Here is a 27,040-nt window from a genome sequence, read left to right on the forward strand (position 1 = left end):
TATAGCTATGGTATATTTTTTTTTATTATTTTATACATATTATTTATAGCATCAATTAATGGTAATATACATATTTGTTACATAGAGATAGTCCTGCTGGAAATGATGCAGTAATGATTTGGATTCTCATCTGGTAGACAGGTTTTTAGGTGCTCAGGGTTGTGCTACTGTTGAGCACTAGAGGAAAGCAGTTTTCTGGGCAGCTTGCACACCTTTACTCCTTATGCTTGAGTAAAATAGCAAAAACATGGATTCAATCCTATGTATCTTTACATTTATATTACATATAGCAATAATTGCTTTGTAGACTCCCTTAACTCAGGTTTTTAAGTCTTGGCTTCTATATCTGCACCTGCAATTCAGAAGTGCATTAATATTTGTCTTTCAAACTTGAAGTGACCATAACTGTATGCAAAGCTATGAGAGTTCTTGCAGTTGGGCACTTGTTATGTGAGAGGTGCGTGATTTTGGTTTTCTAGCAAAGTTCTGAATAAACTTTGCATTATAATACCATTGTAGTATAGCATGAGACAAGCACCTTCAGTGGAAATACAGTTAAATCCGGTGTTACTTTCACATGCAACAATTTAAATTACAATGTTGTCAAAATATTTCCTCCACTGTTAGAGCATTGCTCTAATTTTTTAAGAATTAATGCCAGTTTGTATTGTAATGTATTTCAGCAATGTCTAAGCTTTGAGAAATTTCAGCTTAGTAATTTAGGAGAAATTAAATAATTCAATCAAGTCTTATTACACCAAAGCATTTGTAAAAACTAATTTATCTCATTCGAAAGTATATATTGCAGATAGTCACAGTTGTCTCTTTGAAGTCTTTAAAGCAAATTTCCTTTAGTCTTTGGAATGGTAAAACTATGCACATCACTTATGAAGTCCATTTCATTTTTGTATATTTAAATCCTAGTTGAACACCAACACATAAAAGGATTCTGTCACACAGTCCTGTATTTTTTATTAAATCAATTGGTTACTTTCTGTGGTTAAAAGTACCTGAGACACTCTTAGGTAAAGGAAAACCTCCAAAAAATATAGATATATAGGGACCGAAGATCCAGTGATTCTTCAGGTGATTTGTCACCTGAGACTGGAGTGTACCCCTGAACTTCTTCAGATGCAGGAAACAATCAACCCAGTTTTTATGCACTTTACACCCCTGTCACTTCTATGAGAATAATGAAAATAAATAAAATTTGCAAATAAAGATTGCAGGAAAATGCAAGGAAAAGGGATTTTAGTAATAAAAACTCAGGAGGGGATATAGAGAAAACTTTGTGCAGAAGAATATTTATTGGCAAGCACCAAAGAATTCGTAAAAGGTGGCAAAAAGAGGAGAAAATGATACATCAATCATAATCTTGAAGACTCATGCACAAATAAATATATTCATATTTCTACACATAAGCTGCTGGGGATTTGTTAATTTCTTGCACAGATCTCTTCTAGTGGCTTCATTTTTAAACTCAGCCTCTTGCTCTCTTTGCACTGTTTATATACAGTAACACATGTCAATGCTTAAGCTCCAGTTTATCATTTAGGGCAGATAGCATTCTTCCAGAACCTGTCATTTGCATCTTCTGATGCAATTTTGTTGACAAGGTCTTTCCAGGCATGCAGGGAAAATAACCCCCACTCCTGCCTCTGTTTTGATCACTGGCAAAAGGGTATCTTTTCCAGTAGTTTGTCTAAATGCTATTTCCACAAGAAAGCACTTTGCCTGTAAAGCTTGTACATATAAATGTGCTTCAGCAGGGTGCCTGCAAGTCGTGTCAGGGTCAGCTAAAAAAAAACCCACCCCTACATCTCCCTGAAAATTGCAGGAGTGCTTTTTTTGTTTGTTTTTCTCTCTTTTCTTCCTCTCGTGGTTTGTCATTCAGAAAGGGATGCAGGCGCACATCCCAGCCACACAGAGCATTGATTGCTTCTGCCTGCAGCGGGGATGCTGTCAAGTAGCTGCGCGAGTGGAGTCCGGTATTGACACAGAGCTGCTGGCCAACAGCTCCTGCTGCGCCTCGCTCCCGCCATGCTCTGCCACTAGCTGCTGCCAAGGGGGCTGGAGAGGCCCCGGCAAAGGACCTCACGTCTGGGAGGAGAAACGCTTGGATGCAAAGTGGCCAAAGGAAGCCCTGGGTGCGCCATGCACGCACACCTTCCCAAGCAGCACAGCTGTGGCAGGGGGTCCGAAGGGTCGGATGCTGGCAGGAATGTGCCTCCGGTAGCAAGGGATGCTCACTGTGTCTGCCGTTGGCATCAGCATCCTCCAGGGCTCCAGTGTAGCTCTCAGGCGCTTCCCTCCTGGGGACCTGGGGGTGCCAGCCAGAGCAGGAGCAAGTTTGTTCCTTTGTGGGACACTGTGCGGAAGAGTCCCCATAAATCCCCATCCAAGCCACAGGGCAGCCAGGGGCAGCGGTGGTCAGAGTGCTCCTGTACCCACGGCTGGTCCCCCCCGGTGCAGGTGAGCCAATTCTTCACTCTCCAAGTGACTTAGAGGATGCTGCAGGGAAAGAAAGTGAGGTTTGGTGGTGTGAGGTTTGGTGGTGGTGGCAACTTCTTGTGCTGTGTCTTGATTTGTGTTTAGTGGTGCCTTCTGGTGAAATTGTATGCAAGGGTGAGCTGTCAGTTGGTAATGTCTGTTGTTTGAATATTGCTTCTCTGTGGCCTGGGGAAACTGTGGGGTCCTTTTGCAAGGGTTTTCTTGTTAAAATGATTTGGTTTCTACCTCCAGGTTCTACAGGCTTTGTACTCCTTTGTGTTGCACAAAGAAATTATGTGTTTATCATCCCCCCCCCCCCCCCCCCCATGTAATGGATTGTGCCTGTTTCTGTAAACAGTTTGTTTTTAAATATTGCATGTAATTAATAAGGATATTTTAAACACAGAAGGGGGGGGTGTTAGATTTATTAATAAGAGAAAGTGTGACCTGGTTTTCCTCTTTTGAACCTCCACTGTGATTGAAATCTTTAATAAATATGAAATAGCTCTTTAACACTCACAAATCAATAGATTTTTATTGAATGGCAAGGCAGTGTATTTTAAAATATAAACCAGCCAGGCTCAAGGATGTGTACAGATACCTGGAAGCAGTTAGATTGAGAGATGTCACACACCATACAATCCAGCACTGTGAAATAAAAATCACAGTGACACTCATATGATGGTTAATATTAGAAAGCATTAACACTTGCTCCCCAGTGCATGTTTTCATTTTTCCCTTAGAAAAGTTTAAGCTCATTCCAAAGCTTTGTATTATGTCAATATCAAACCCTTTTGTTATAATTTCACACTAAAAAGCAGAATGTAATATCAAAATAGGGTTTGGGGATATATGTTTACTTACTGAAATAGTGTACACTAGAGTTTAACTAGCCTTAGCCCACATTGAGCATGTGCACCCTCTCTAAAGACTAAATCAATTCGTTGATGGAAATGGTTTTAATATATTTTCACTGAACAGAAAAGCTGCAAGACAAAGGATGGTCAGGTAGGGTAGCTGTACTTTGTCTTGTTCTATGGTCTAAAAATGGGATGCTCTGTTGACTGAAAGCAAATGCTTTATAGGAAATGCTTTATTTTCTGCTTCAAATCCATTATCAAGTGGAAAAACTAAGCTTTCTGATATATTTTGGAGTGACCAAAATATTGCATGTGATGACAGTTAATACTATATATTTTCTGTTGTATGTAAATCATATACAACTATTTGTGCTAAAATAAAGCCAAAGAGAAAATATTACATAAAATCTAAAACTAGTCTTTTTTCAAATTTTAATTATAAAAAGATCTAAATCTTTTCTTAGGCTCTGAAGAGTTTTGTTTTAGAAAAAGCTTGAAGGAAAGAAATACTGTAAAGAGTTCCTTAGTTATAAAGAGAAATTTGAGTTACTTTAATAACAATAACCATAATAACAGTCCACTTCTAAGTCTAGTTCAATATCTAAGCTATAGATGCACTGTGAAGTTACTTCAGTATTTTTAATGCCTTTGTAACCACATGCACTTCTGCTTATAGAGTGTGAAATTGCTCAGGTGTATGTACTTTCTTATATTTCAGTTTGAACTCTGTAGTATAAACTTTCTTTACTGTACATTCCTAGTGCCAACTAACTTATTCTGTTTAAGAAAGTCCCTTTTTGGGCTTCTGCCTATAATGAACCAATCCATCATCGTTCAGTCTGATGTTGTGTGCCTAGGGATGGACTGTTACACTTTGGCAAATACTTGATATTTTTTAGGTCCTAGAGTTGTGAGATAGTTTGTTTCAAATAATAATCTTTATTTCTCTGTGTAAAGTAAGCATTGTACAGGGTATGGGAAGGGAAGAGTGTGTATATATGTGTGTACATCGTATGTACATACACTTAGAGGATCAATTTATCAATTATTGCATAGATGCAATATGGGAAAACATTATAAAGCTGCCCTTGATTGCCCTTACTTTGGGGATGCACGCTGAAGTCAGTGATGGGTTTTGAGGGCTATGTTGACTGGGAAGGCTGTCATCTTTCTTGCTAAAATAAGTAACACGAGTGATTTACATTTGCTGGCCTAACAAAGGGAAAATTTATTTGAAATTTCTGTATTACGTTTAAATGTGATAATTAATATGCTAGTGATAGCTTCAAAGGTAGAAGGTTGTTTTTTTTCTGTACAGTTCTAAGCATATTTTTCTTCTGCTTGACATTTTTGGAAGGGACTACTTTCTTCAAGTAGAGTAAAGCCACAACACCTTGGAAAAGCGGATTCTTGATTAGTTCTGTAGTACCAATATAATTCCTAGAGTGTGTACTAGACAGCTGTTACTAATGTGCCCTTTGTCATCCTGATAAAAAGGTTGATTTTTATTGCTGAGGACATGGCTTCATTTTCTTTACTAGTTCCTCTTTCTTAAGTATGTCAGAGCAAAGAATGGCACTCCAGTATTATTAATATTTCATCTTGGATATTCTTCTTTGCTAGCTTGTTTGCTTGTAGTTTTATGTTGAGTTTGGGGTAGCAAAATGCTTTCTATAGCTCCAAACAGGAATGCATTTTGAATTACAAAAAAAAAAAGCAAAACCCCAAAACAAAACATTAAACTCTTCATTTTGAAAATGCACTGAAATAAAGTTTAGATGGAAAACCGAATTCCAAGACTTAATTTGGTTTTTACTTCCAGTCATTTCTGACAAACACACAGTTTTGTTTCCTTTATTTAAAAGAGAAAATAAAAGAAGATAGCAAAGAAGAAAAGTAACGTAATAGTCAAGTTTTTATATGTCATTGTTGCCTGGAAATATTTCTTGCTTCTCTGAAGTGCACTGGTACATGTATCAGTGTCATGGGGTCATATAGTTTGTGTGATGCACTCAGTGATTTCATATCTAAGGTCAGTGTTATTCTGTGAGAGATCTCAGTGAAACTGGGGATGGGGAAGGGAGAGGCAGGGAAGTGACCTAACATTTTCCATGGGTCATCCTAACATTGGATGTAGTTTGTAACATTGGGTGCCCTTTCCCTGCTGGCACATGTGGTCTACCAATTAATCAGATTAGAAATGTACGATAACAGGTGTAGGTGAAGGTGTGCAATGACCTCCTACTTTTTGTGTGGAAGGGATGGAAGGATAGAATTCTGTATTGCTCTGATTGTAGGTTGAAGAAGAAATTGAAGAGATTGACCTGCTGTGCTTTTAAGTCCACAGTATAGATTTTATTCCATGTGGTCTCTATGAAAGAGAGCCTCCTATAAACACCTTCCCAAGGTGTGTAAATGCATGTTTTCAGTTTCTTAAGGCTCAGTATTTTGCTGTCAAAGGGGAAGGAAGATGTAGAAGTGAATTCCCATCTTTGGCTGTTTCCCAGTTTAGAAGACAATGTTGGACTCCAACTAACTCCATTTGCTACTAAGTTTTTGGCCTTTTGTTTTGACATGCTCTCAAAGCAAAAAAGCTCTTATCGCATAGTGTCTTGGATGTGTCATCTGCAAAAATGAATACATGTGTTTGGTTTTGAAAAGTTACGTAGAAGTGTAAATTATCATATATATATATATATATATATAAACAGCTTACTGTCAATGTCAGCTTTGATGACTTTTTAGGTTGGTGGATTTTTTCCAGCAATATAAAAAAAAAAAAAAGGTGTTTTTTTTTTGGAATCAGTGTCTTTTAAAAGAAATATCATCACAGAGCTGTTTTGTTACCTGGTAAAGAGGCTTGTGAGCTAAACACTAGCTTATAGATGTGACATGACTTAAAAGAAAGTGGTTAATAGCCAAACTCTGAACTATCAGCTGAGAATGGTCTTTTGTCTTTGAAGGCCCCTGGCGCTGGTGCTGAAATTTCAGGATATCATTTGAAAGCTCTTTTTATGGTGAGATGAGATGAGAGCTAGCTTCAAGGCATTCTGCTACGATACTATTCCAACAGATACTGGCTCTCCTAACACTATAAAGAAATGATTTGTCATCAGTTGTGTTTTTGAAAGCTTAGATTACTCTTTCCAAATCCATAGATTCCTGCATGCAACTGGCGATACTTCTGTTGTGTCACTCCTGGCAATGGAAGTACATAGAGCAATTTTAGTTAGCTAAGGGAGGTCTTTTCATTCTAATTTAGTACTTTTAAGTGACAGTAAAAGAGCAGTAAAAGGAGAGTCAAATAATGCTGTTTATTTGGCTTTTAAACTTTTGGGGTTTTTTTTAACCTTCAAGGCTATTGAAAGCCAGATTCCTCTGTCAGTCCCACAGAGGACTTTCAGAAGTCTACAGAATTCTGAGTGACATTTATATCTGACACTCTCACAGAAGAGCTGCTTTAGAAAACTATGCATTTACATTCAAATTTTATGTACTTATTCTACAGAAACCAAGAAAGCATTGTTAATACTGAAATCATAGCATTTAGGTTATGTTTGGCATAAGAAGGAGGTTAAAATGAGGCCAGCAATCTCATGAGTGATACAGGGAATGGTTCTAGTCAGAAGTAGCATGAAATGTCACATAATATTTCTTTGGGATTCATAAAAGTATAGAATGGTTTGGGTTGGAAGGGACCTTGAAGCTCATCCAGTTCCAACCCCCTGTCACAGGCAGGGACACCTTCCACTAGAGCAGCTTGCTCCAAGCCCCTGTGTCCAACGTGACCTTGACCACTGCCAGGGATGGGCAGCCACAGCTTCTCTGGGCACCCTGTGCCAGTGCCTCAACACCCTCACAGGGAAGAGCTTCTGCCTAAGAGCTTGTCTCAGTCTCCCCTCTGTCAGGTTAAAGCCATTCCCCCTTGTCCTGTCCCTACAGGCCCTTGTCCAAAGCCCCTCTCCAGGTTTCTTGTAGCCCCTTTAGTCACTGAAAGCTGCTTTAAGGTCTCCCCAGAGCCTTCTCCAGGCCCAGAGCATCTTTGTGGCCTCCTCTGGACTCACTCCAACTGTTCCACATCCCTCTTGTGCTGTTGCCCCACAGCTGGATGCAGGACTGCAGGATGGTCGCATGAGAACAAAGTAGAGCAGGAAAATCCCCTCCCTTGACCTGCTGGTCACTCTCCTTTTGATGCAACCCAGGACATGGTTGGTTTCTGGGCTCAAGAGCACACATGCTGGGTCATGGGGAGCTCTTCTCAACCAACATCCCCAAGTCTTTCTCCTCAATCCAGTCTCCACCCAGTCTGTAAGCTGTGTTTGAGAATTGCCTCAACCCAGGTGCAGGAACTTGCACTTGGTCTTGTTGAACTTCATATATGGTTTCTTTAATGTAATCACTGTTCATATGATTCCAATTTGAAAGATGGACTTGATATGTCATGAAAATACCAGAAACTAAACATGCTGAGAACATTTGAATTTTCTCCATAAAATACAGGTTTGCAGTTTGGTTTTTGGTTGGTTGGTTTGGTTTGGGTTTTCTTGTTTGTTTTGGTTTGTTTTTAAAAAAGAAAACCCCGGCACTAGTCATGAGATTTTTATGATTCACTGTGTCTGAAGGGGTCATTCAATTCAGCCACCACTTTCTGATAATGTAGCATTGCTTTCCAAAAGGCCAGTGGGAGTTAAAGAGGATATACTTTTTTTTGTTGCACAGTGTTCTGTCTCCTTCTATTAATGTATCAGGTCTTTCTTCCATGTTCATATCTTTGATAATGCATAATTTTAAGTGACAGCAAAGACAATTAAGGAATAGTCATAGTTACACAGATCATGAAAGTATTTATGTGCAAGATGTTCCATGTGTCTTCATTTAAATACTGAAAAGGATAAATATATTCTATGTAGTGCACTAACCAATGATTGTAATGATTTATAGCTTATCTACACATATTTTGGCTCCTGCTGATTATTCGGTCATAAATATGTTAATGCATAATTTGCATGATTTGTTGCACCATATTTAGATTTGCATTTAATTAATCCCATGTTTCAGAGTTTCTCCTCTCAGATGCCTCAAGAAGCCAAGAACATTTTCTCCCCTTGACATATAATTTGGCTTCTTGGGTTTTCAGGGAGGATGAATGAGGGCATGAGAAGGGAATTGTAGAATTTGGAAGGGAATTGTTAGTAGCATTGGTAGTTGGCCAAAATTGCACAAGTGCTCTGATAGCCCTCCTGCTATTGATGAATTTCTCCAATACTTGGCATCTGTATTCACCCATGGATAAATTGTTCATCGCTTTTTCTGTAGTGTGCAATATACTCCCAGGAATACTTTCACCTAACCTAGGGATGGAATATTTTCATCTAACAACATGTTCCTTACCATCACAGGAACTTACAACACATGAAAGTCTTGATCTCTCCTATATTATTATGATGGCACATGACACACAATAGGATTTTGTCATAGAATCATAGAATAGTTAGGGTTGGAAAGGACCTTAAGATCATCAAGTTCCAACCCCCCTGCCATGGGCAGGAACACCTTGCACTAAACCATATCACCCAAGGCCTCATCCAACCTGGCCTTGAACACTGCCAGGGATGGAGCATTCACAACTTCCCTGGGCAACCCCTTCCAGTGCTTCGCCACCCTTACAGGAAAGTATTTCCTCCTTATATCCAGTCTAAACTTCCCCTGTTTCAGTTTTAACCCATTGCCCCTTGTCCTGTCACTACAGTCCCTAATGAAGAGTCCACCCCCAGCATCCCTATAGGCCCCCTTCAGATACTGGAAGGCTTCTATGAGGTCTCCACGCAACCTTCTCTTCTCCAGGCTGAACAGCCCCAACTTTCTCAGTCTGTCTTCATACAGGAGGTGCTCCAGTCCCCTGATCATCCTCGTGGCCTTCCTCTTGTCTTCCTGACTCATGAGATTATGGAGGTTGAAGTTGCTGGAACTGTTTTCTGGTATGTCAGCTTGACTGGTAGACTGGATGCTCTCTGAACTAAAGGCAAAATAAAGAATGGTTTCCTTATAGCTTCCTTGAGATGGTAGGAATAAGACTTGTTAACCCTGATTGTACTTTTGGTCTAATGTTTCACTGCTTTTGAATTAGGCATTCAAAGATGCAAAACCTTTACAGCAACTTAACAAAATGTCTTTGGCCTAAGCAAAACAAAATAAGTCAAAGATGATCCATGACAGTTTATAGCTGGATGCTGAGCAATGGCAAAGATTGACATAGAATTTATCTCAGCCATTTTGGCATGGCTTGAAGACACACCCTGAACATTGATTTCCCTTTTGGAAATGGCTCTCTCTACTGTCTTGGGCTATTTGAATCAACTGAAAATGTCAGATTTCCCTACAAAAAACCCTAGAGGGACTTTCTGTTTGTGGTAATGACAGAATTGACAGAGTTTGCTAATTAAGCTCTCTGTTTTCTCATGTCTGCATGTGGCTTTTGGATGAAAGATCATTAAAATAAAGCCAAAAAAAGAAAAAAGAATCCTATTTATTAAACTTCTCTTATGAATTGTGTTTTCTTTTAAATAATCTATAGATTTTTAAAGTAGAGTTTATAAATTCAGTAACATATGTTAATTTACCTTTTTTGTATAAATATTCTTATGTCACTTAATCAGATGAATCAGCTCAATGGTCACCTACTTTCAAAAACTCCCATTGTTTTAAGAGTTAGAAATACCGGGATCAAAAAGGACTTATTTATGTATTCAAAATAGAGGTTCTCTAATATCTGAAATGAACATCAGAAAAACAAACAGAATAATCCTTTTTGTAAATTCCAATTCTGGTTTGAGCTTTTTGTAAGTCGCAGGAGCCAGCTATGAATGCAGTACAAAATCCAACTTAGCAAAATAACATCTGGTTTTGTTTTAGATATGTTGTACTTTTAATATGGACTTTTACCTTTCTGATTAAGTATTTGTGCAAGAGAAGCAGGGTACTTCAAAAGATGAAATTGCTCATATAACTGGTCAAACAGAACATCAGATGAATGATTTTCACTATGCATTTCAAATGAGAGTGAAATGGAGTCATGCCATAGGCTTCCAGTTACTGACATCATGGAGCAGCTCTGCTGCACTTAGGTCTAAAAACAGTTAAGCGGAGACTTTTAGGATTCCTTCTGCTTACATTTGTTTTAAATTCTGATAAACACTTCCTCCCTACTGAACTGGTGTTTGTTGCATTCACAATCACAGAAACTTTTGCTGATTCGTCCAAGTTTTTGTCTTAAAGTCATCACTCATCTAATAGCTGAGCATATTAAATATTTATTAATGTGAGTAAAGTCTATTTTACTTCATTTTGTAAGGTCTGTTTTATGAAATATTTGACAGCTTTGTGAAGGAGAAATGCAGATGTGCTCCCCTTAGGAGTGGCTGCCAGAGAAGAGGTGTTCTGGCACTGCACTTCACTTCCTTTCTTGTGCTGCTTTTTATGATTACACACTGAGCTTAGAGAGCTATGTCAGAAAGTTAAACTGGAAAGAAAACCCACAAAGGTGTTTGAGAGACCTATTTCATGGCCCAGCTTGATGTCCATTAGCACAGCTTCTAGCGCCAGCACAAAGCTGAGAGCAGAAGCATGTGACAAGGGATGCGTCCCAGAAGATACCACGCAGCAGCTTCTTTCAAGGGTAGTCACACTTAATGTGCTACCTGATGTGCGCGTTTCCACTTTGACAACACCGCAGTGCTTGGGGGCCCTCCCTGTTCTAAGTGCAAAAACTTGTATAGAGCTCTTTGCTACCTCTAAGAACTCATGCAAAATGTGCCATTCAGGAAATGGAGAGTTTCGGGGACACCTTGTTCCCTTTCTGTTCTCACTTTCTGTTCAGCAGACACATCTGGGTTCTCTCAAATGCGTGTATCTTGTAGTCATAACTGTAGATGCTGCTTGTCAGAGCTCTGTGAGGAAGCAGTCAGGCAGACTCAAAAAAGCAAATGATATTTTGTGAGAAAGCCCCAAAAATTCCTATCTAGGTATTCAGATAAGAAGGCAGTAAAAAAAAATCAGGGTCCTGGTCTCAAGTTCTCTTTAGGGCTGATGCTGTCACATTTGATACTATGTTCTGAATAGTCTTTGGCCTTTGAACACCACTAGCTTGCTCAAACAGATTTAGAAGCAAGTGCTTGAAGCCTTTATTGTTTTATTTTCCAACACTTCTCAATCACAGTGGTTTTTTTTATGCGGTTTTAGTAAGAAATAGTTATGTAGTACTGAAATATTCATCTTCCATGAATAAGGCTGTGGCTCTGTACAGCAGTTTTCTTCACTACATGGTATTTCTGCTTTATCAGTAAAATATCTCCTATGACATGAATTCTTTTCCTTTTTAATTGTATGTGTAAAAATGGAAAAACGCTAACATTGAGTATGCACATTTATGACTTACAAAACCTTTATATATTCATGTTTTAATACATGCAATGTTTTAATACGTTTACAGGTAAATGATAAAGTTTTATGCAGCTATTCCCAAACCAAAGCAGGATGGACGTTTGGGTCATTTTTTATAATGATGGGTAAAGTAAGTATTTTGGGGTTTAATTCCTGGGATATGGAGCTACTTAAAAATAAGGTCTAACTAGTTTAATCATCAGTTTCCATGAGATGTGTACCTCTCTGGATAACAGAACCTAGCACACAGCTCCTGATTTCAGACTTGGAGAGATTACAGTACCTTCCTCTGCACTTCTTTCTGACATGCAGAAAACACACATATGTGGAAGTAAACCCAAACTCGTTAACATGAGAACCCATAAAAAATTGTGAATGAAATCCAGGTTCTACTGCAGCTTATTAATATTTTTCTGGTTACTCCTCCTGCTAATGTGCATACATTTGTATATGAAAGACATGAAAACTTTTGCTTAATAATATTCAGTAATTGACAGCTCTATATCCTCAGTTCCCATTGATTTAATTTTTCAGAAACAGTGTCAGGGGACTGACTATGGGTAGAAGATGTGTGTAGGTGAATAACCAGTAACAGCTGGCTAGAGATGTTGTCATGCAAAATCTGGGAAGGAGATTAAAAAGTGATGGGAGAAGAGGGTGCCACATATTTGTAATTTCCAGGAGTCTAGTTTTTACAAATACTCAGCTAGGTATAGGTTGCTGTGATTAGCATGTAGATGTATTCTATGTAATAAGCGAAGTTATGATATACTGCAGTTGCCTCTGGGGCAGTTAGTTATTAGCTTGCTCAGTCATTGCAAGTATAAAAGTGGGAGCAATCTGATCACTTCTGCAGGCATAAATCTGCGAAAATCCTGCCTTTTGTAATTCTTTTTTTCTTTGAGTTGTCATGGCAGTATTCTCAGTGGGTCTTCTGGTTTTACTGAGATGCATTTAAGTCTGCATAGTCAGCACAAACCTAGAACTCATACATTACTCTTTAAATAATTTGTGCTGAAACTTGAGGTTATCACTCCTAGGTCTTTTTGGTTTTAAGCACTGGTTACTATCAGCTGAACTAGTCTGTGTACCAAGATGTAAAACATTTTGTTATCATCTGGAGAATACAGAAAGGATGAACCAGCTCTTTGTAGTGAACAAAAATGCAGAATTGCAGAAATATTTTGCTGAATGGCCAAAAACCTAAAAGCTCTTCAAATTCATAATTCTTGGGTCCTTGTGTCTTCTGATGGTAGCCCTTGTCATGTGTAACCAAAAGGCTGCCTTTCGCTCATTTTATGTAACACCTTTTCAAAACACGTTTCAGTACTGGGGAAATTAAAACTGTTTTCCTTCTCACCTTTGCCTCTTTCTGTCTTCTGTTTTGAAGAGCCCCATTACTTCTATGTAATTTTTCATACCTCATCTATATTTTCGCATTTTTGAATGCCTGCCAAAACAGTAGTGGAATTACTGGGTTTACCTGTATGCTCTTTGTCTTGTTTCCAGATGGAAGTCTTTTTCCTTGTGGTTCACTTGACAGGATTTGTCCTCAGGTGATAACAACTTTAATGTACTTTCTGCCAGTTTCTATTTCATCATGTTACCTCTTGCACTTGAGGGTTCAGCAAATCTGACAAGACAGCAAAATGCAAAAGGCAACAGAATTGCCACATCAAAAACATTTGGTGGCAGAAGGATGAAGGGTAAAGTAGCTTGGTTTTGTTTTTATTAATAATGATAGTGATAATAAAACCACCAGAAATCCGTTTGAAATCTGAAGTGTTAGGTGATGTTCAACAAACGACCAGGGACAGGAAAGGTGATCAAGGCAAAATTGGTGCTGTTTGTGTTTTCTCCAGATGTCATATGCCTGATGTCTTGACATTTCTTAAAGTGCCTCAGAACAAACAGCTATATGACTTTTCTTCTTTTGTTTTCTGATACATTTGTGAGTTCACCATTCATTCCATTTCTGACTGAAAAGGCTGAGCCAGGGATTTTGTACATTGTACATAAAACTTGGTTCATTGTACGTAAAACAGAGGGGGAACTTCGCATTTTCAACCACTTTGTCATAGCTTAGTCGTATAGGCAACAGCTAGACTGGACCGACCTGTACTATTTGTTGAAGTCCTCTAATTTTTAGCTGGTTTATACTGGTTTTTGGCTAACCCATCTATGTGGAAGGGTATCTGGAATCTCTTCTCCATTCGACCTTCAAAGGCCTTTGCTGCTTGTGGCAACCATAGAGGTGTAGCGTCACAGCCAGTCCGCTTGCAGGGAATCTCAGTGACTTTGGATCCATGAACGTATGTTGATAAGATTTCCATGCTTTGGAGGGTAGTGGTTCTTCATGTTACTGAAGAAAGCTTTGTGCTGGGTAATGAGGTCTTTGCTGAAGTGGGTCACTTTGCATCAGCTCATTCAATCTGTGAGAAACTTTGGCTAAAGGAAGGGCTGTACTCTTGGGGTGATGGACACAGCGACTTGGAGGTGAAAACCAATTGCTCAACCATCATTACTTCTTCAAGCCTTTCCATCAATATGTGATGCTCGAATCACAGTTTGAGCTGACCTTGTTGCTAGGATGTTGTGCTGATCTGGACAAATCAGTTTAACCAGTTCTTGTAATACTAAATCGGTAAAATTGGTATAAGAGGAGAAAATACTGAAAATGGAAGAATGAAACAATTGCAAGAAGTCATTGAAAAGCTGAAAAAACAATATTCTTAATTGTTCTTAAACAATATTTTTCTTCAGGGACTACAAAAAAACAGAAACTGAAAAGGAAGCCATGCCAGTAGAGAGGAAAGAGAAAACTTTGTGGACCACAGTTCAGCAGAGTGCTTAACACTGTTCCCTAAGCACACTGAAACAGGCGGTGTTAGTGGCATTGCATTACTGGTAATTCCTTGAATACTGCAATCAATCTAAAAGTTAAGTACCCTGCTCAACTGGGATCAATGTAACAGTAAAAGTCTAACCTGTAACTAGATTGACTGATTAGATGGGGGTTTTAGTTCATGTTATTGTCTTTTCCATTTCTATGTAAAAGTAAAGAAAAAGAAGGAAAAAAAATGAATCCCATGTATAAATTGTTGGGATTTAAAAAAACAAATAAGATGTTTTCAAAGTTGAATATATCAAATGCACAGAAATTGCTACTTGTATTCAATTATAATTGAAATTACAGTAATAAAATTGGCAGATGAGAGGAGGAAAGAAAATTATATTTCTGTAGACTTCTTGCACTCAGATTCAATCCACCAGAGGAGTTCCAAGACCACAGAAGTCAATTTTAATTGCTGCAATTACTGATCTTTAACTACTGCAGCACTAGTGGGAGAAGTTAGTGAAGCAGAATTTCAGCTGATCTGAAAGTATTATGAAGCAGCATTACCTCCTGTGATGATGGGATGTAAAAGTTCAGGTACCACGATTCAAGAGTTTTGGGATGCAACTTATCAATCACTACTATTCTTACTTTTATTTGACTAAAAATTCTGTAAGGACAAACACCAGAACCCTGCAGATTTACACAGCACACATGTCTCTGCAACCAGAAAGAAATACACTTGTATGTATAATTGCATGGCTATGTTGTTTTAATTCTTCCAGTGTAAAATCCTTACAAAGTGAACCGCACAGTTATCTCTGTCATTTGCTCTTACTGTCTTAGAGGCTGGTAAACAAACCATTGGCAACTCTCCAGTGGGGCTTTATAGAAGCTATTCTCTACAGAAATTTACTTTAAAAATGAAACATTTTAATGTTTCATAGGAAGGCATTAATCCGGTTGGAGAGATGTAAACGGGTGAGATACAGTTAAGTAATTTCTAAAACTCTTTGCTAGAGACATAGTGGTGTATTCCCAGCTGATTTGTTATATCAGACTGAATCATAGAATACCAGGTTGAAAGAGACCTCAAGGATCATCTGTTACAAACTTTCACGGCAAAAGCACAGTACAGAGAAGATGTCCCAGTATTTCTCAGAGTTATGGAGAGCAGCCTTGCACCAATGTTAGCCAGCTGTCTTAACACACTTGGGTGAATATTTTCAGGGCCCATTGATCTGTAGAATATAGAAGTCAGAAACACTGGTTTTAACTTTGAGGAGAGTGCCCACTATCATCCTGGTAGAGAGCTAGAGTGCTTCCCTGGGCTTTGAATCTACAAGCAAGATACAGGCTCCTTCCTGCATGCTTCTGGTCGCTTGCACTCCTTAGGGGCATTTATATCTCCCACACCTGCCCCAGCAATGCCTAAGCTCCATCAGCCAGGTAAATTATAGAAGGTAATCTTACTGGTTGAATAATTGAACATTTACTTGATTTACAATAGTAGTACTCATTTTCATAGAAATAAATATGTATTATGTTATTACATATATAAGTCATCAAAGGAGAATGCCTCAAAGGAGGCAATCCTGCCCCTCTACTCTGCTCTTGTGAGACCTAACCTGGAGTATTGTATGCAGTTCTGGTGTCCTCAACATAAAAAGGACATGGAACTGTTGGAGCGAGTCCAGAGAGGGGCCAAGAGGATGATCAGGGGACTGGAGCACCTCCAATATGAAGATAGGCTGAGAAAGTTGGGGCTGTTCAGCCTGGAAAAGAGAAGGCTGAGTGGAGACCTCATAGCAGCCTTCCAGTATCTGAAGGGGGCCTATAGGGATGCTGAGGAGGGACTCTTCACTAGGGGCTGTAGTGATAGGACAAGGGGTAACGGGTTAAAACTTAAACAGGGGAAGTTTAGATTGGATATAAGGAGGAGATTCTTTCCTGTAAGGAAAGGTGAGGGTGGTGAGGCACTGGAATGGGTTGCCCAGGGAGGTTGTGAATGCTCCATCCCTGGCGGTGTTCTAGGCCAGGTTCGACGAGGCCTTGGGTGATATGGTTTAGAGTGAGGTGTCCCTGCCCATGGCAGGGGGGTTGGAACTGAATGACCTTAAGGTCCTTTCCAACCCTAATTATTCTATGATTCTATAAAGGAATCTGGAATGCTATTTTTCCTATAAAATATAGCTTATGTATGAGCTAATATGTATGAACTCTGATGCAGTTGCATCAGCTGTTGTGATACTTTGATCTTGATTCATTCTGAGCTCTTTGTGTTTTGTCATCAGTGTCTTGACCTGAGGTGTTATATGTCTGTAGTGGTTTTTCAGAGATACTGGAAAACTAAGTATTCTATGAGACTGCTTTTTAAATATAATGGAAAGTCTTCTGAAATATGTGCTTTAATTGGAGGTATAGTACATCAAGATGTGGTGAGTTGGCCCCAGATGGCAGCCAAGCAGCCACTTGTTCACTGCCCATGCAACAGAGTGGAGGAGAAAATAGGAAGAATGGGAATGAGGAAGCTCATGAACCGAAATAAAAATAGAGAAGTTGCTCGCCGATTACTGTCACAGGCAAAACAGACTCAACTTTGGGGAATTCAACTTAATTTATTAACAATTAACATAAATATTTAATTACTTTATTAGGTGCTGCAAGAGAAAAAAGGGAACAAAACCTCTCCTCCTGCTTTTCCAGGGTCAACTTCACTCCAGACACTCCTCTTCCCTCCTTGATATCACTGCAGGTTACACTCAGTTCCTTTGAGGTGGTACAGGAGGTTGGGGTCAGGACAAAGCAGGTTTTTTTCTCTACTGCTTCTCCCTTTTTATGCTTTTCTTCTCCTGTTGCTTCCTCCTTACTCATTTCCTCCTCACCAGTGTGAATTCTCCATGGCCATAGTCCCTCAGGGGTAATACCTACTCCAGCATGAGCTTATCCATCAGCTACAGTGTCTTTAGAGGGGTGCCTTCTCCACCATGCAGTACCTTCTACTGCTCTGGTCTTCTTTTTCTCTCATTCTCTCCTTGTCAGCATTTTCTTTATTGAATATGTTTTCACAAAGGTGCCACCAGCTTGGCTGATGGCCTCAGCTGTGTCTGTCATGGTCTGTTTGGATCTCTGGAATTTATAGGACAAGTAACCTTGTAAATTAAACCTTATTTTATGAGCTCATTGAGAAATACAACAAACTACTTGTAAGAATTTCCACAGCAAGGAATCCATTTTATGTGTTAAAAAGTAACAGTTTCATCATTAGCTACTTGAATTTATGAAAAATTGCTAATTATTTATGGTCCTACTTTTAAGTCTTTCTGAGCAGCAAATGGTACGGGTCGTGTTTTGAGTGACATAACTGTACTGGGTAAAACTGAAGGTCTATTCAAGCCATTGAATACTAAATGATGTACTAAATGTTTCTGGAAGGAGTTTTAGAAGAAAGGATGTTACCTGCTCCTTGGTATATGCAGTTCACGTATTCCAGAATTTCCACTAAATTAACATGTTCATTTGGTTAGTCAGGTATTTTTTGAACTATGCTTTGCAGGTTTATTGCATTTTAGTTAACACTGAAGTATTTTTGCACCATTCAAGTTTGTGTAGAATTTTCTCATTAACCAAAGCAATAGTAGGTTCAAGGATGGAGGAGAGAAGCAGCTCTCAATCTCCCTTTCTTCATCTCCTCTGCCAAACTACACAGGTTCTGTTGCAAGATCTTCTTTGGGTCTTTTCAGAAATAGGTCTCCTTGGGGAAAAATATACAGTTTTTACCTTAGGCTGTCAACCTTTTTTCTTCTTTGAAAACTTTTTAAAGTAACAGCTCATCAAAAATGTACTTTGTAAAATGCTACACTGGGAAAGGCTTTCATGTTTGTTTGAAATAAAATATTTTGCTCTGAATCAGGCAAAGCTTTAGGATTTTTTATTTTTTATTTTTTTTTGTCAGTATAGTTGCTGAACTTTACTTGATTTTTTTCAAATATTTTTGGTCCTCTGATATTACTTTTCAGTGAACTCTGATCATGAGTATTTGGAGTCCTAAAATGAACTGTTACTAGTAGACAAAACCAAAAGGTTTAATACCCAGGGAAGGACATACTACATAAGGCCACCTGTTTCCTACTTCTTGTGCCTGGTATTACAGAGTTTTCAATCTCTCTCCTCTCATACCTTCTTCTCTTCATAAGTAATTACTTCCTACTTTTTGGAAATCTGCTTTTATGAGAAGTTGGGCAATATAAAAGTTATTCCTAGTATTTCAACTTTCATACTTGATATTTTCTTTTCAACTCTGACATTTGGAAGCCTTGGGTGGCATGGTTTAGTGGGAGGTATCCCTGCTCATGGCAGGGGGGTTGGAACTAGATGATCTTCATGTCCTTTCCAATCCTAAATATTCTGTGATTCTATGATTTATTATAGAGCTTTAGTATAGGGTGACGTCTAGTTCCAGAAAATCTGCACCAGTCTTCATGTAAGTTGTCTGAGCAGACAGCCCACATGTATGCTATACCCTCCTCCCAAAAAAATGTCACCAATAAAATGCTGAACTTATTGAAATCTTCAAGATTTCTGTGGGCTTTGAACACTGTCCACTGATGGACCGGAGTCCCGTTATTTCTTCAGTATGATAATGCTACCTGTAAGTTCAGGGAAAATAAAACTCAATGGATAAAGAGTGTTGTGCAACATCCCTTTGGCAATGCAGGCCAGAATAACATCCTTTGGGAGAGATAAGAAATTATCTTTCACTATCCTGTGGTTGTTAGGGTAGTTTTCTCGGATTTAGTCACATTAAACAAACCTTTGTAGGTTGATCCTTACATTTGTCACTGAAAGTCCTTGCAAAAATTTTTCTCATGGAATTTCTGTATTCAGTACCTTTCCAACTTTCACTCTTTTCATAATAATAATTTGGCTGTGGTTTTAAGGGTGCCTGAGAAGTAGGTGCTTGCTGCATTGGAATATACATATAGGGAGATTTCTTGGCCTGCACTTAGAAAAAACAGCTGTGAATAATTTAGTCCTAAGTAACATAAAGGGATCAATTTAATTTTCACACAACTATTTTCACTTCTGAACAGTGGAACACCATCTAGTTCAACAGTTGCACAATTATCCCTAAGTGAAACAGCTGTCTCGGCTCTAATCTTGCTCTCCTATCCTTCCAATGAGGCTTTTTGATTAACTTTTTATTCTTAGGATAGTAATTTGTAGCAAGGATCTAATTAAGAACTTTATGTAACACAGCCAAAGTCCTCCTTTTGCAAGTCTGTCTCACCTCAGTCCTACTAATCTTGCAGCTTTCAGTATGGAGCATTCTGAAATGTCTGATATTTCAAGTTATCTCTACTGGTTGAAAACAATTTCAGCTATTGAGAACTGGGAACAAGACTCATTTGATTCTTTTGTCCCGGTAAGGAAAACTGTAACAGCTCTGAAAGAAGGAATGCTTTTAAAATTTAAATTCTGAGGGTTGTTTCTTTAAGGGGAGCTGGGGGAAATGACTTAAACTGAATTTCTCTGTTGAGCTGTATGAACTCGGACCTCTTACCGTAGATGATCTGTGTTTCTTACTGATGAAGGGATAAGTGGGATATTTCTGGGTAGAAAATGCATAGTTCTATATATCTGAAATTAAAAGATAGTGCCACCATTTCTACTTATGAAAAATGCCAAAGGTAGTTATATTACATATTATTAATATGTATACATATTCTTAATTCCAGAAAATTGTATAATTGAGATATAGCATTTAAATGAAGGAGTATTTATCAACTTTATTTAATAATTCTAAATTCAATATCTGGGTATTACTGCTCATCACCAAATTCCGTACATTAATATGATGTTTTTTGCACATAAAATGGAGCAGTTCATTTGACCGATCTCTTCTATGTTTACATCAATATAAGTTGCTAAATTTAAGTATTTTAAAAACCATTTCATTTATATTCATGTCATGTGCACCGAAAATACTTATTTTCCCATATGCAGTAGCAGATGCAGGATGATGCTTTTGGTGACCAGGTTAGGCAAGACAGTCAGAATGTGCTTGATAGGAAAGAAAAGAGTATATTGTTTTCTTCGGTGTATCTTCATTTCATATGAAATATAATTTGACAGGGTATCTTTAAAGTAAATACACTGATATTTGCAGGTACAAAAGGACATATATCTGAATTCTTATGTGTATTATCAACAATCTGGAGAAATATTATTTAGGTACTAACTATATCAACATAGTATTGACCTAACAAGTGAGTAAAACTAATTGCCTTCAGTACCACATAGGATGATAACAAAAGATGCTTGGGTCCTTGTTTGTGTATGAGTAGAGACCTTATACTATAATCAAAGAAGATATTTCAAAATGTGTCATAAAGCATATAATAGGATGTGAAGGATGGACTGACTTTAACTTGTTTTCTCCTTGTTACAGTTGCCCTAAAAAAACCTGGTGCTTCCTGCAGACTCTGTGTTCTTCTTGCTGTAATATTTTCTATGTCATTTTTCTCCCATTCCTCTGAAGCACACGATGTTCCCATTTCTTGTCCTCCAGCCAAACATTTATTTAGTATCAGGGTCAGGTCTGCAGTGGGGTTTTTATGTGTTAGTGCTCAGAATTGGTGCACCCGCCTGTGAAGTTGGTTAGCTTTTGGAAAGGACCGACAGATTAAGTGTTAATTTTCCCCAGACGTCCTATGGCGAAAGTCAAGATTTACAACAGGAGAATGGTAAAAGTCATATTTCTACCAGGCATCATGATTTAGCGGATGAGGGGGATATGCTGAAAATTGTTCATTTCATTTGGAGAGTGGAAATGGTACCTTAAAATCAGGGTAGGGGGAGAATGGATCTGTCCAAAGGGCTCTTTGGTAAAGGTTACCTAGTGTCTGAATGTCAATTGCATGAGATAGATGTTGTTTTTAGAGGTTGAAGCACTGTTGTACAGGTGCAAGGGAAATCTGAGTTCCTAAAGATGAATGTTTTCAGAACTGATTCTTTGGTTCGGGTAATCTGTGTCCTGTACTCTACCTACATCCTGCCTTAAGCCGCCAGCTTCATTTGTGTTACTAAATGCTTAGTCCTTTTCCTGGTCTTCTAGCACGTGATGTAAAGTACATAACTTCCACTCTTTGCTTTGTCAGGAAATGTTTTCTTTTTCTTTCCTAACAGTAATCAAAGCTTATTTCTGAAAGTCCTCTTCTGGAACTCTTCTGTTTAAATCAGAGAAATAAAACACTACCATATCAAAGACAGACATCCAGGAGCTGATTATTATCACTGTTGTTATTATAGGAAAAGGCTGCTTGACATTACGAACCATTTAATGTTCCAGTGTTTCGGGGGATCATGTAAGTGGATGAAAGGTTGTTGTGACATTTGAAATTCCCCCAATTGATTTGCAAACCCATCTTCTCAGTCTTAATAGATCAGTTCTGACAGTTTTTAGGTTTTATGTCTTTGCAATTATTACATTCATTGTTCAATACAGTGACAGTGAGAGGTCAGTGTTGTCTCTGTGTACAAGGAAGGTTGTTTCATTCTGTGGGATAAGTTATGCACATTCACACAGTAAATCTAGAGAGACCACAACTTAGTTCTGCCCAGGTCACTGTTATTAACGTATACAAATGGTAACATCCTAGATTTTTGTGGTTTATAAGCTGAAAGTATGTCATGAAATCAGTAACTGAAAGATATCCAATAATCTAAGAATGATTTTATTTCAAAGTGGTACCTTCTGTTACTTTTTGTGACTGCCTCATCAGTAAAAGTGCCATGTTGGTTCCTGCTAGATAAATCACTGTTAAAACTGCCTTCATCTATTTTAATTCAGTTTAAGATAACGATTTTTTTCTCTGTTTCTGCATCCTTTTCTAGCCAAAACGACACTGTTTAGAAATGACAGAATGCTAAAACATAAAGATGGGGAATGACCTCACAGGTCATGTTGCCCATCTGCCAGAATGTTGGTACTGCCTACATTGTGTAGTTTAGTGCTTAGTTGAAGTGTATACAAAGAGTTTTAGGCAGCAAAACTTCTCTCTCTCCTCTAGGGAGATGATACTATAGTTTGATGAATTTGACACACAGTTGTAGCAGTGTCTAAAATGTGCTTGCCTGCCCTTGGCATGAAATGTAAAAATATTCCCATGTTAAAAATAGCAAAATATTTATTGAAAAACAGGTCAAGTCTGATTTTACTGATCTGAAGTGTTTCTCAGCATCCTTCCTAACATCGAAAACATTTTTTTGACATTTCTTCCTTTCTGTTTTTAATCCAGCTTCTGAAGTTTGTCTTTTTAGCATTGATACACCTACTTGCACCCCTAATCTAAATTTGTTAGGTTCACAAGGATGCTGTTCCCTTGATTATTACTTGACAGGAATTGCCTTAATTTCTTCAAGACCCTAATTTTGATTTAAGGTGTATTTTTAAGGTTTTCTACAAGTTCTTTGGGAGACTGTCAATGTTGCTGTACCCTCCAGTCATGTTGTTTATGCCTCTCAGACTTAAAATGGCCTCAGGCTCTTTCATTACTTAAGCAATGGCATATTGTAGAGCTGGTTTATGGTGCTGTTGCTACTCATCCCAGGTTCAGCCCCTTTACATGGTTTCATTATTCCACAAGCCTGTAGTGCCATGTTGTTCTTTGTGTTTTGAAACTTTTTTGTAAATGCTATTTCTGAGAATCAAGAAGTTGACAGCATCTTAACATATTATATGTTAGAAGAAGAAGGCATAGCTTTGATTCTCTGTGGAAAGCTTCTCGATGAACAACAATCAGTTGTCACTTTATGTGTTTCCATTTTTACACAATAATGTGATTTTACTTGTGGCTGCAGCCCGGCTTCCACTTTCACTTTGTTGCTTCTGCTACTCAAGTTGACATTTTCTTTTATAACCAAACACCTTGCTTTTTACTTTCTTTGGCTGTTCCAGACTCACCTCCAATAAATTATTTGTAGATTTATCAGAAAATAGGATGAGTAAATAAAAGATACTGAACAAATATCTGTTCTGCAGTGAAATTTCAGAGGAATAGTGGTGTTGCACGCAAAGCAGACTTCAGTTTAACTGTATTGCCAGTAACTACCTGAAAGGAGAATGGAGCCAGGAGGTGATTGGTCTCTTCTTTCAAGTAACAAGTGACAGGACAAGAGGATACGACTTAAAGCTATACCAGGGCAGGTCTAGGTGGAGATTAGGAACAATTCCTTCCCCAGAGGGTGCTCAGGCATTGGAACAGGCTGCCCAGGGCAGGGCTGGAGTCACCGTTCCTGCAAGTGTTCACACACCATGTAGATGAGGCCCTCAGCGCCATGGGTTAGTGGTGACCTTGGCAGTGCTGGGTAACAACTGGACTTGATGGTCTTAAAGGCCTTTTTCCAACCCAGTTGATTCTATGATCCGTTCTCTGTGATATCATTTAATTATTGAGTTGGGTATTGAGAAACAAAGATTACAATGGGTTAAACATTTAGGGAAAACAACTTTTAGCCAGGCTGAGCTTCACTCCAGACTCCCAGTGACTACTGCAGGTCACACTCAGTCCCTCCATTGAGGTGAGGGTGGCACAGGGGGTTGGGTTCAGGGTGTGGTGGTTTCTCTCTGCTGCTCCTTTTTCCTCACCCTTTTCTTCCTTATTACTTGCTTGTTCTGCTCCAGTACAGCTCCTCTACAGGCCGCAGTGCCTTCAGGGTGTTCCCTGCTCCTCCATGGAGCACCAGGGCCTGATTTTTCACAGAGGCACCAGATCTGATGGGTCCAGAGCCACCACCAGCTTTGCTGATGGGCTGTGTCCTGCAGTGGGTCTGACACTGAGATGGCTGGAACCTCCTGTGTCTGTCACAGAGCAGCCCTGACTTCTCCTTAGAGACCTGCCCCTGCAACCCCCGCTTCCAAAACCTCCATGTTTGTGACCACCACAAGGAGGAAGACAGGCAGGTATAATGGTCTGCGTTTATCTCTGGGGCCCCAACATAAGAGGGACATGGAGCTGTTGGAGTCAGTCCAGAGGAGGCCATGGAGGTGCTGTGAGGAATGGAGCAGCTCTGCTCTGGAGCCAGGCTTAAGAGAGCTGGGCTGGGTCAGCCTGGACAAGAGAAGCCTCCTTAAGGGGAGACCTTAGAGCAGCTCCAGTGCCTAAAGGGGCTACAGGAAACCTGGAGAGGGGCTTTGGACAAGGGCCTGTAGGGACAGGACAAGGGGAATGGCTTTAACCTGCCAGAACAGGGGAGACTGAGATGAGCTCTTAGGCAGAAGCTCTTCCCTGTGAGGGTGCTGAGGCGCTGGGACAGGGTGCCCAGAGAAGCTGTGGCTGCCCCATCCCTGGCAGTGTTAAAGGCCAGGTTGGACACAGGGGCTTGGAGGAAGCTGCTCTGGTGGAAGGTGTCCCTGCCCATGGCAGGGTTTGGAACTGGATGGGCTTTAAGATCCCTTCCAACCCAAACCATCCTGTTATTATGTAATAATACAAGCTTCATTTTTCAGTAAGACATATTGATAAAAGAGGCACTTGAATGTAGCAGGTTGAGGATTGACAAGGTACAAAGTCAAGAAATTGGACTGGTTTTATTTCTGTGCTCAAATTTTTAAAGTACGAGGGAAATCAGCCCTAAAGCCAAAAATACAATGGCATGTGTGTATTTCCACCACGTAGCCGAAAACCAAATTGCATCGTCCTAAAGGGAGCATTCTCTTTCTTTCAGTAACAGCCTGATGGCATTACACACATTCACGAGTCTTTGCTAAGCTCAGCAGCCTGTGATGTTCCTGCTGGGTGCTACAGTCTGTAAAATTACAGAAATAGTGGCAGTTCTGGCACGCGTTGTCCTGCAAGTCACCCACAGAGTGCTCAGTCTCTCAGGCAGAAGGACGTCAGTGAGAAAACAGAGATTAAATGGTTGGCAAGCCCTATAGTAAAATACCAAACAGTTTTACGTAACGGTCCATCTCCATTGAGAAATGGATTTTATGCCACGTGAGGCAACACCTTGTAAAATGCCTCACTTGCCCTAAACCCTGGATAACTTCACTTTAAACACTTGTATCTTTTGAAATGACGTACTGTGAGTGCAGTGGTCCTGCAGTGATTTATGGTTTGAAGCAAGCTGTCGGCAAGTGATATATTTGGAATGATTCTGTTAATTTTATTCATCAAGTAGTGATTCTGGGACATGAAGAGACCCTCTGGGACATCAATTAAAACTTTTCCAGAGGACATGAGGTTTGAAGTTTACTTCTACTGATATAAAAATCAAAACCCTCCTTGCTCCAGCACAGGCCAATTTGAGTTTATTGCAGATATTCAAGTTTAATTATGTAAAATTGATATACATTCATTAAGTGGAAGCGTTTGGCAAAGCAGCTTTGCTCCTACTTAGCCAGAATCAAGGAATTAAAAGTTGAGGCATTTTATGGACCACAGTAACTACCAGCTCTTCTGGAAACTTCTGTGCTGAAACGATGATTTTGCTACTTCTGTTATACCTGAAAACTTTCCTAAAACTCAAGATGCTTTCTTCTGTATTTCCCATTCTTTCCTCTCCATGGAGAGTTTGAGCTGTAGCACCAATAAGTCTTGGTCTCTTCTGTTCTTGCCAAGCAGAAGTGAGTGCTCTTTAGCACTAATTCCATTATTTCTCGGCTCTTGGATACAGTGCTTGATGTAATTGATTAGTTTCTAAAAGCAGGTGTTTAATTCTTTGGAATTTATGTTCTGATAAACGTCTTGAATAGATAATTCTGTTAAAATAAATTCCCTACTTCACATTTAGATTTACTTTTTTTGTTGTTGTATTCATCTGCATTGTAATTTTTACTCCATTGAGATTACTTTCCTGTTCTTTTTGTTGCACAGTTCTTCTTGAGGTTTACGTCTGTACCAGCCCATGGTTAATAAAGCTAATGCTTGGGCAAACTGTTGGAAAGTTAAGAAGTTAAAGCTTAATCAAACATGGGAATGCTCAAGTCAATGGGACATTTGCCCTTCTTAATAAGTCTGTGGATAACCTAGGCATTTTGTTTTAACTTTCCCCACCTTCCCCATCGGATTTTTAATTTCTGGATATTCAGCTAATGTGGTTTAAAATATGATACAAAATAATTTCAAACACAAATATTAATTTGTTTAATTTGTTCTAAGTTCTTTTTGCTTATTATTGCTTTCATGAACCAGCTGACTAAATGCATGCACACTCTACAAATCCTGCCAGGAGATAAAAAGCCCTAATATCATATTACATATTACCTTAAGTTTTGACTCTGTTGAAAGCAGATCAATGTTTTACCATTAACTTCAGTTATGCAGGGACTTTCACCCAAAATTTTTTAGATCTGATAGATGTAGGAGAATGTCACTGATGTTTAAAATGGAAGATGTAACCTGTTTTTTTA

The 27,040-nt window shown here is 38.9% G+C and overlaps 1 protein-coding gene across 37 annotated transcripts in view; it reads left to right on the plus strand.

The window, feature by feature from the left end:
• Nucleotides 1-27,040, plus strand: part of DLG2 (discs large MAGUK scaffold protein 2) — a 1,002,605-nt gene that overhangs the window by 572,287 nt on the left and 403,278 nt on the right. For 2 of the 37 annotated variants that reach the window (XM_061343356.1, XM_061343370.1), the window contains exon 1: nt 2,016-2,472. The exons of 29 other annotated variants lie outside the window; for them this stretch is intronic. In XM_061343356.1, the coding sequence (XP_061199340.1) occupies nt 2,155-2,472 (318 nt within the window). In that variant the 5' untranslated portion in view covers nt 2,016-2,154. Of the gene's footprint in view, nt 1-2,015; nt 2,473-19,924; nt 20,051-27,040 lie in introns of those variants that run through there. 6 more of the 37 variants (XM_061343363.1, XM_061343373.1, XM_061343362.1 and 3 more) reach the window with 5 other exon arrangements.

The sequence above is a fragment of the Neopsephotus bourkii genome, unplaced genomic scaffold (genome assembly GCF_033783945.1).
Source record: "Neopsephotus bourkii isolate Nb327-2 ecotype Australia unplaced genomic scaffold, CSIRO-AGI_Nbou_v1 NB_1825, whole genome shotgun sequence".
Taxonomy (NCBI): Eukaryota; Metazoa; Chordata; class Aves; order Psittaciformes; family Psittacidae; genus Neopsephotus; species Neopsephotus bourkii.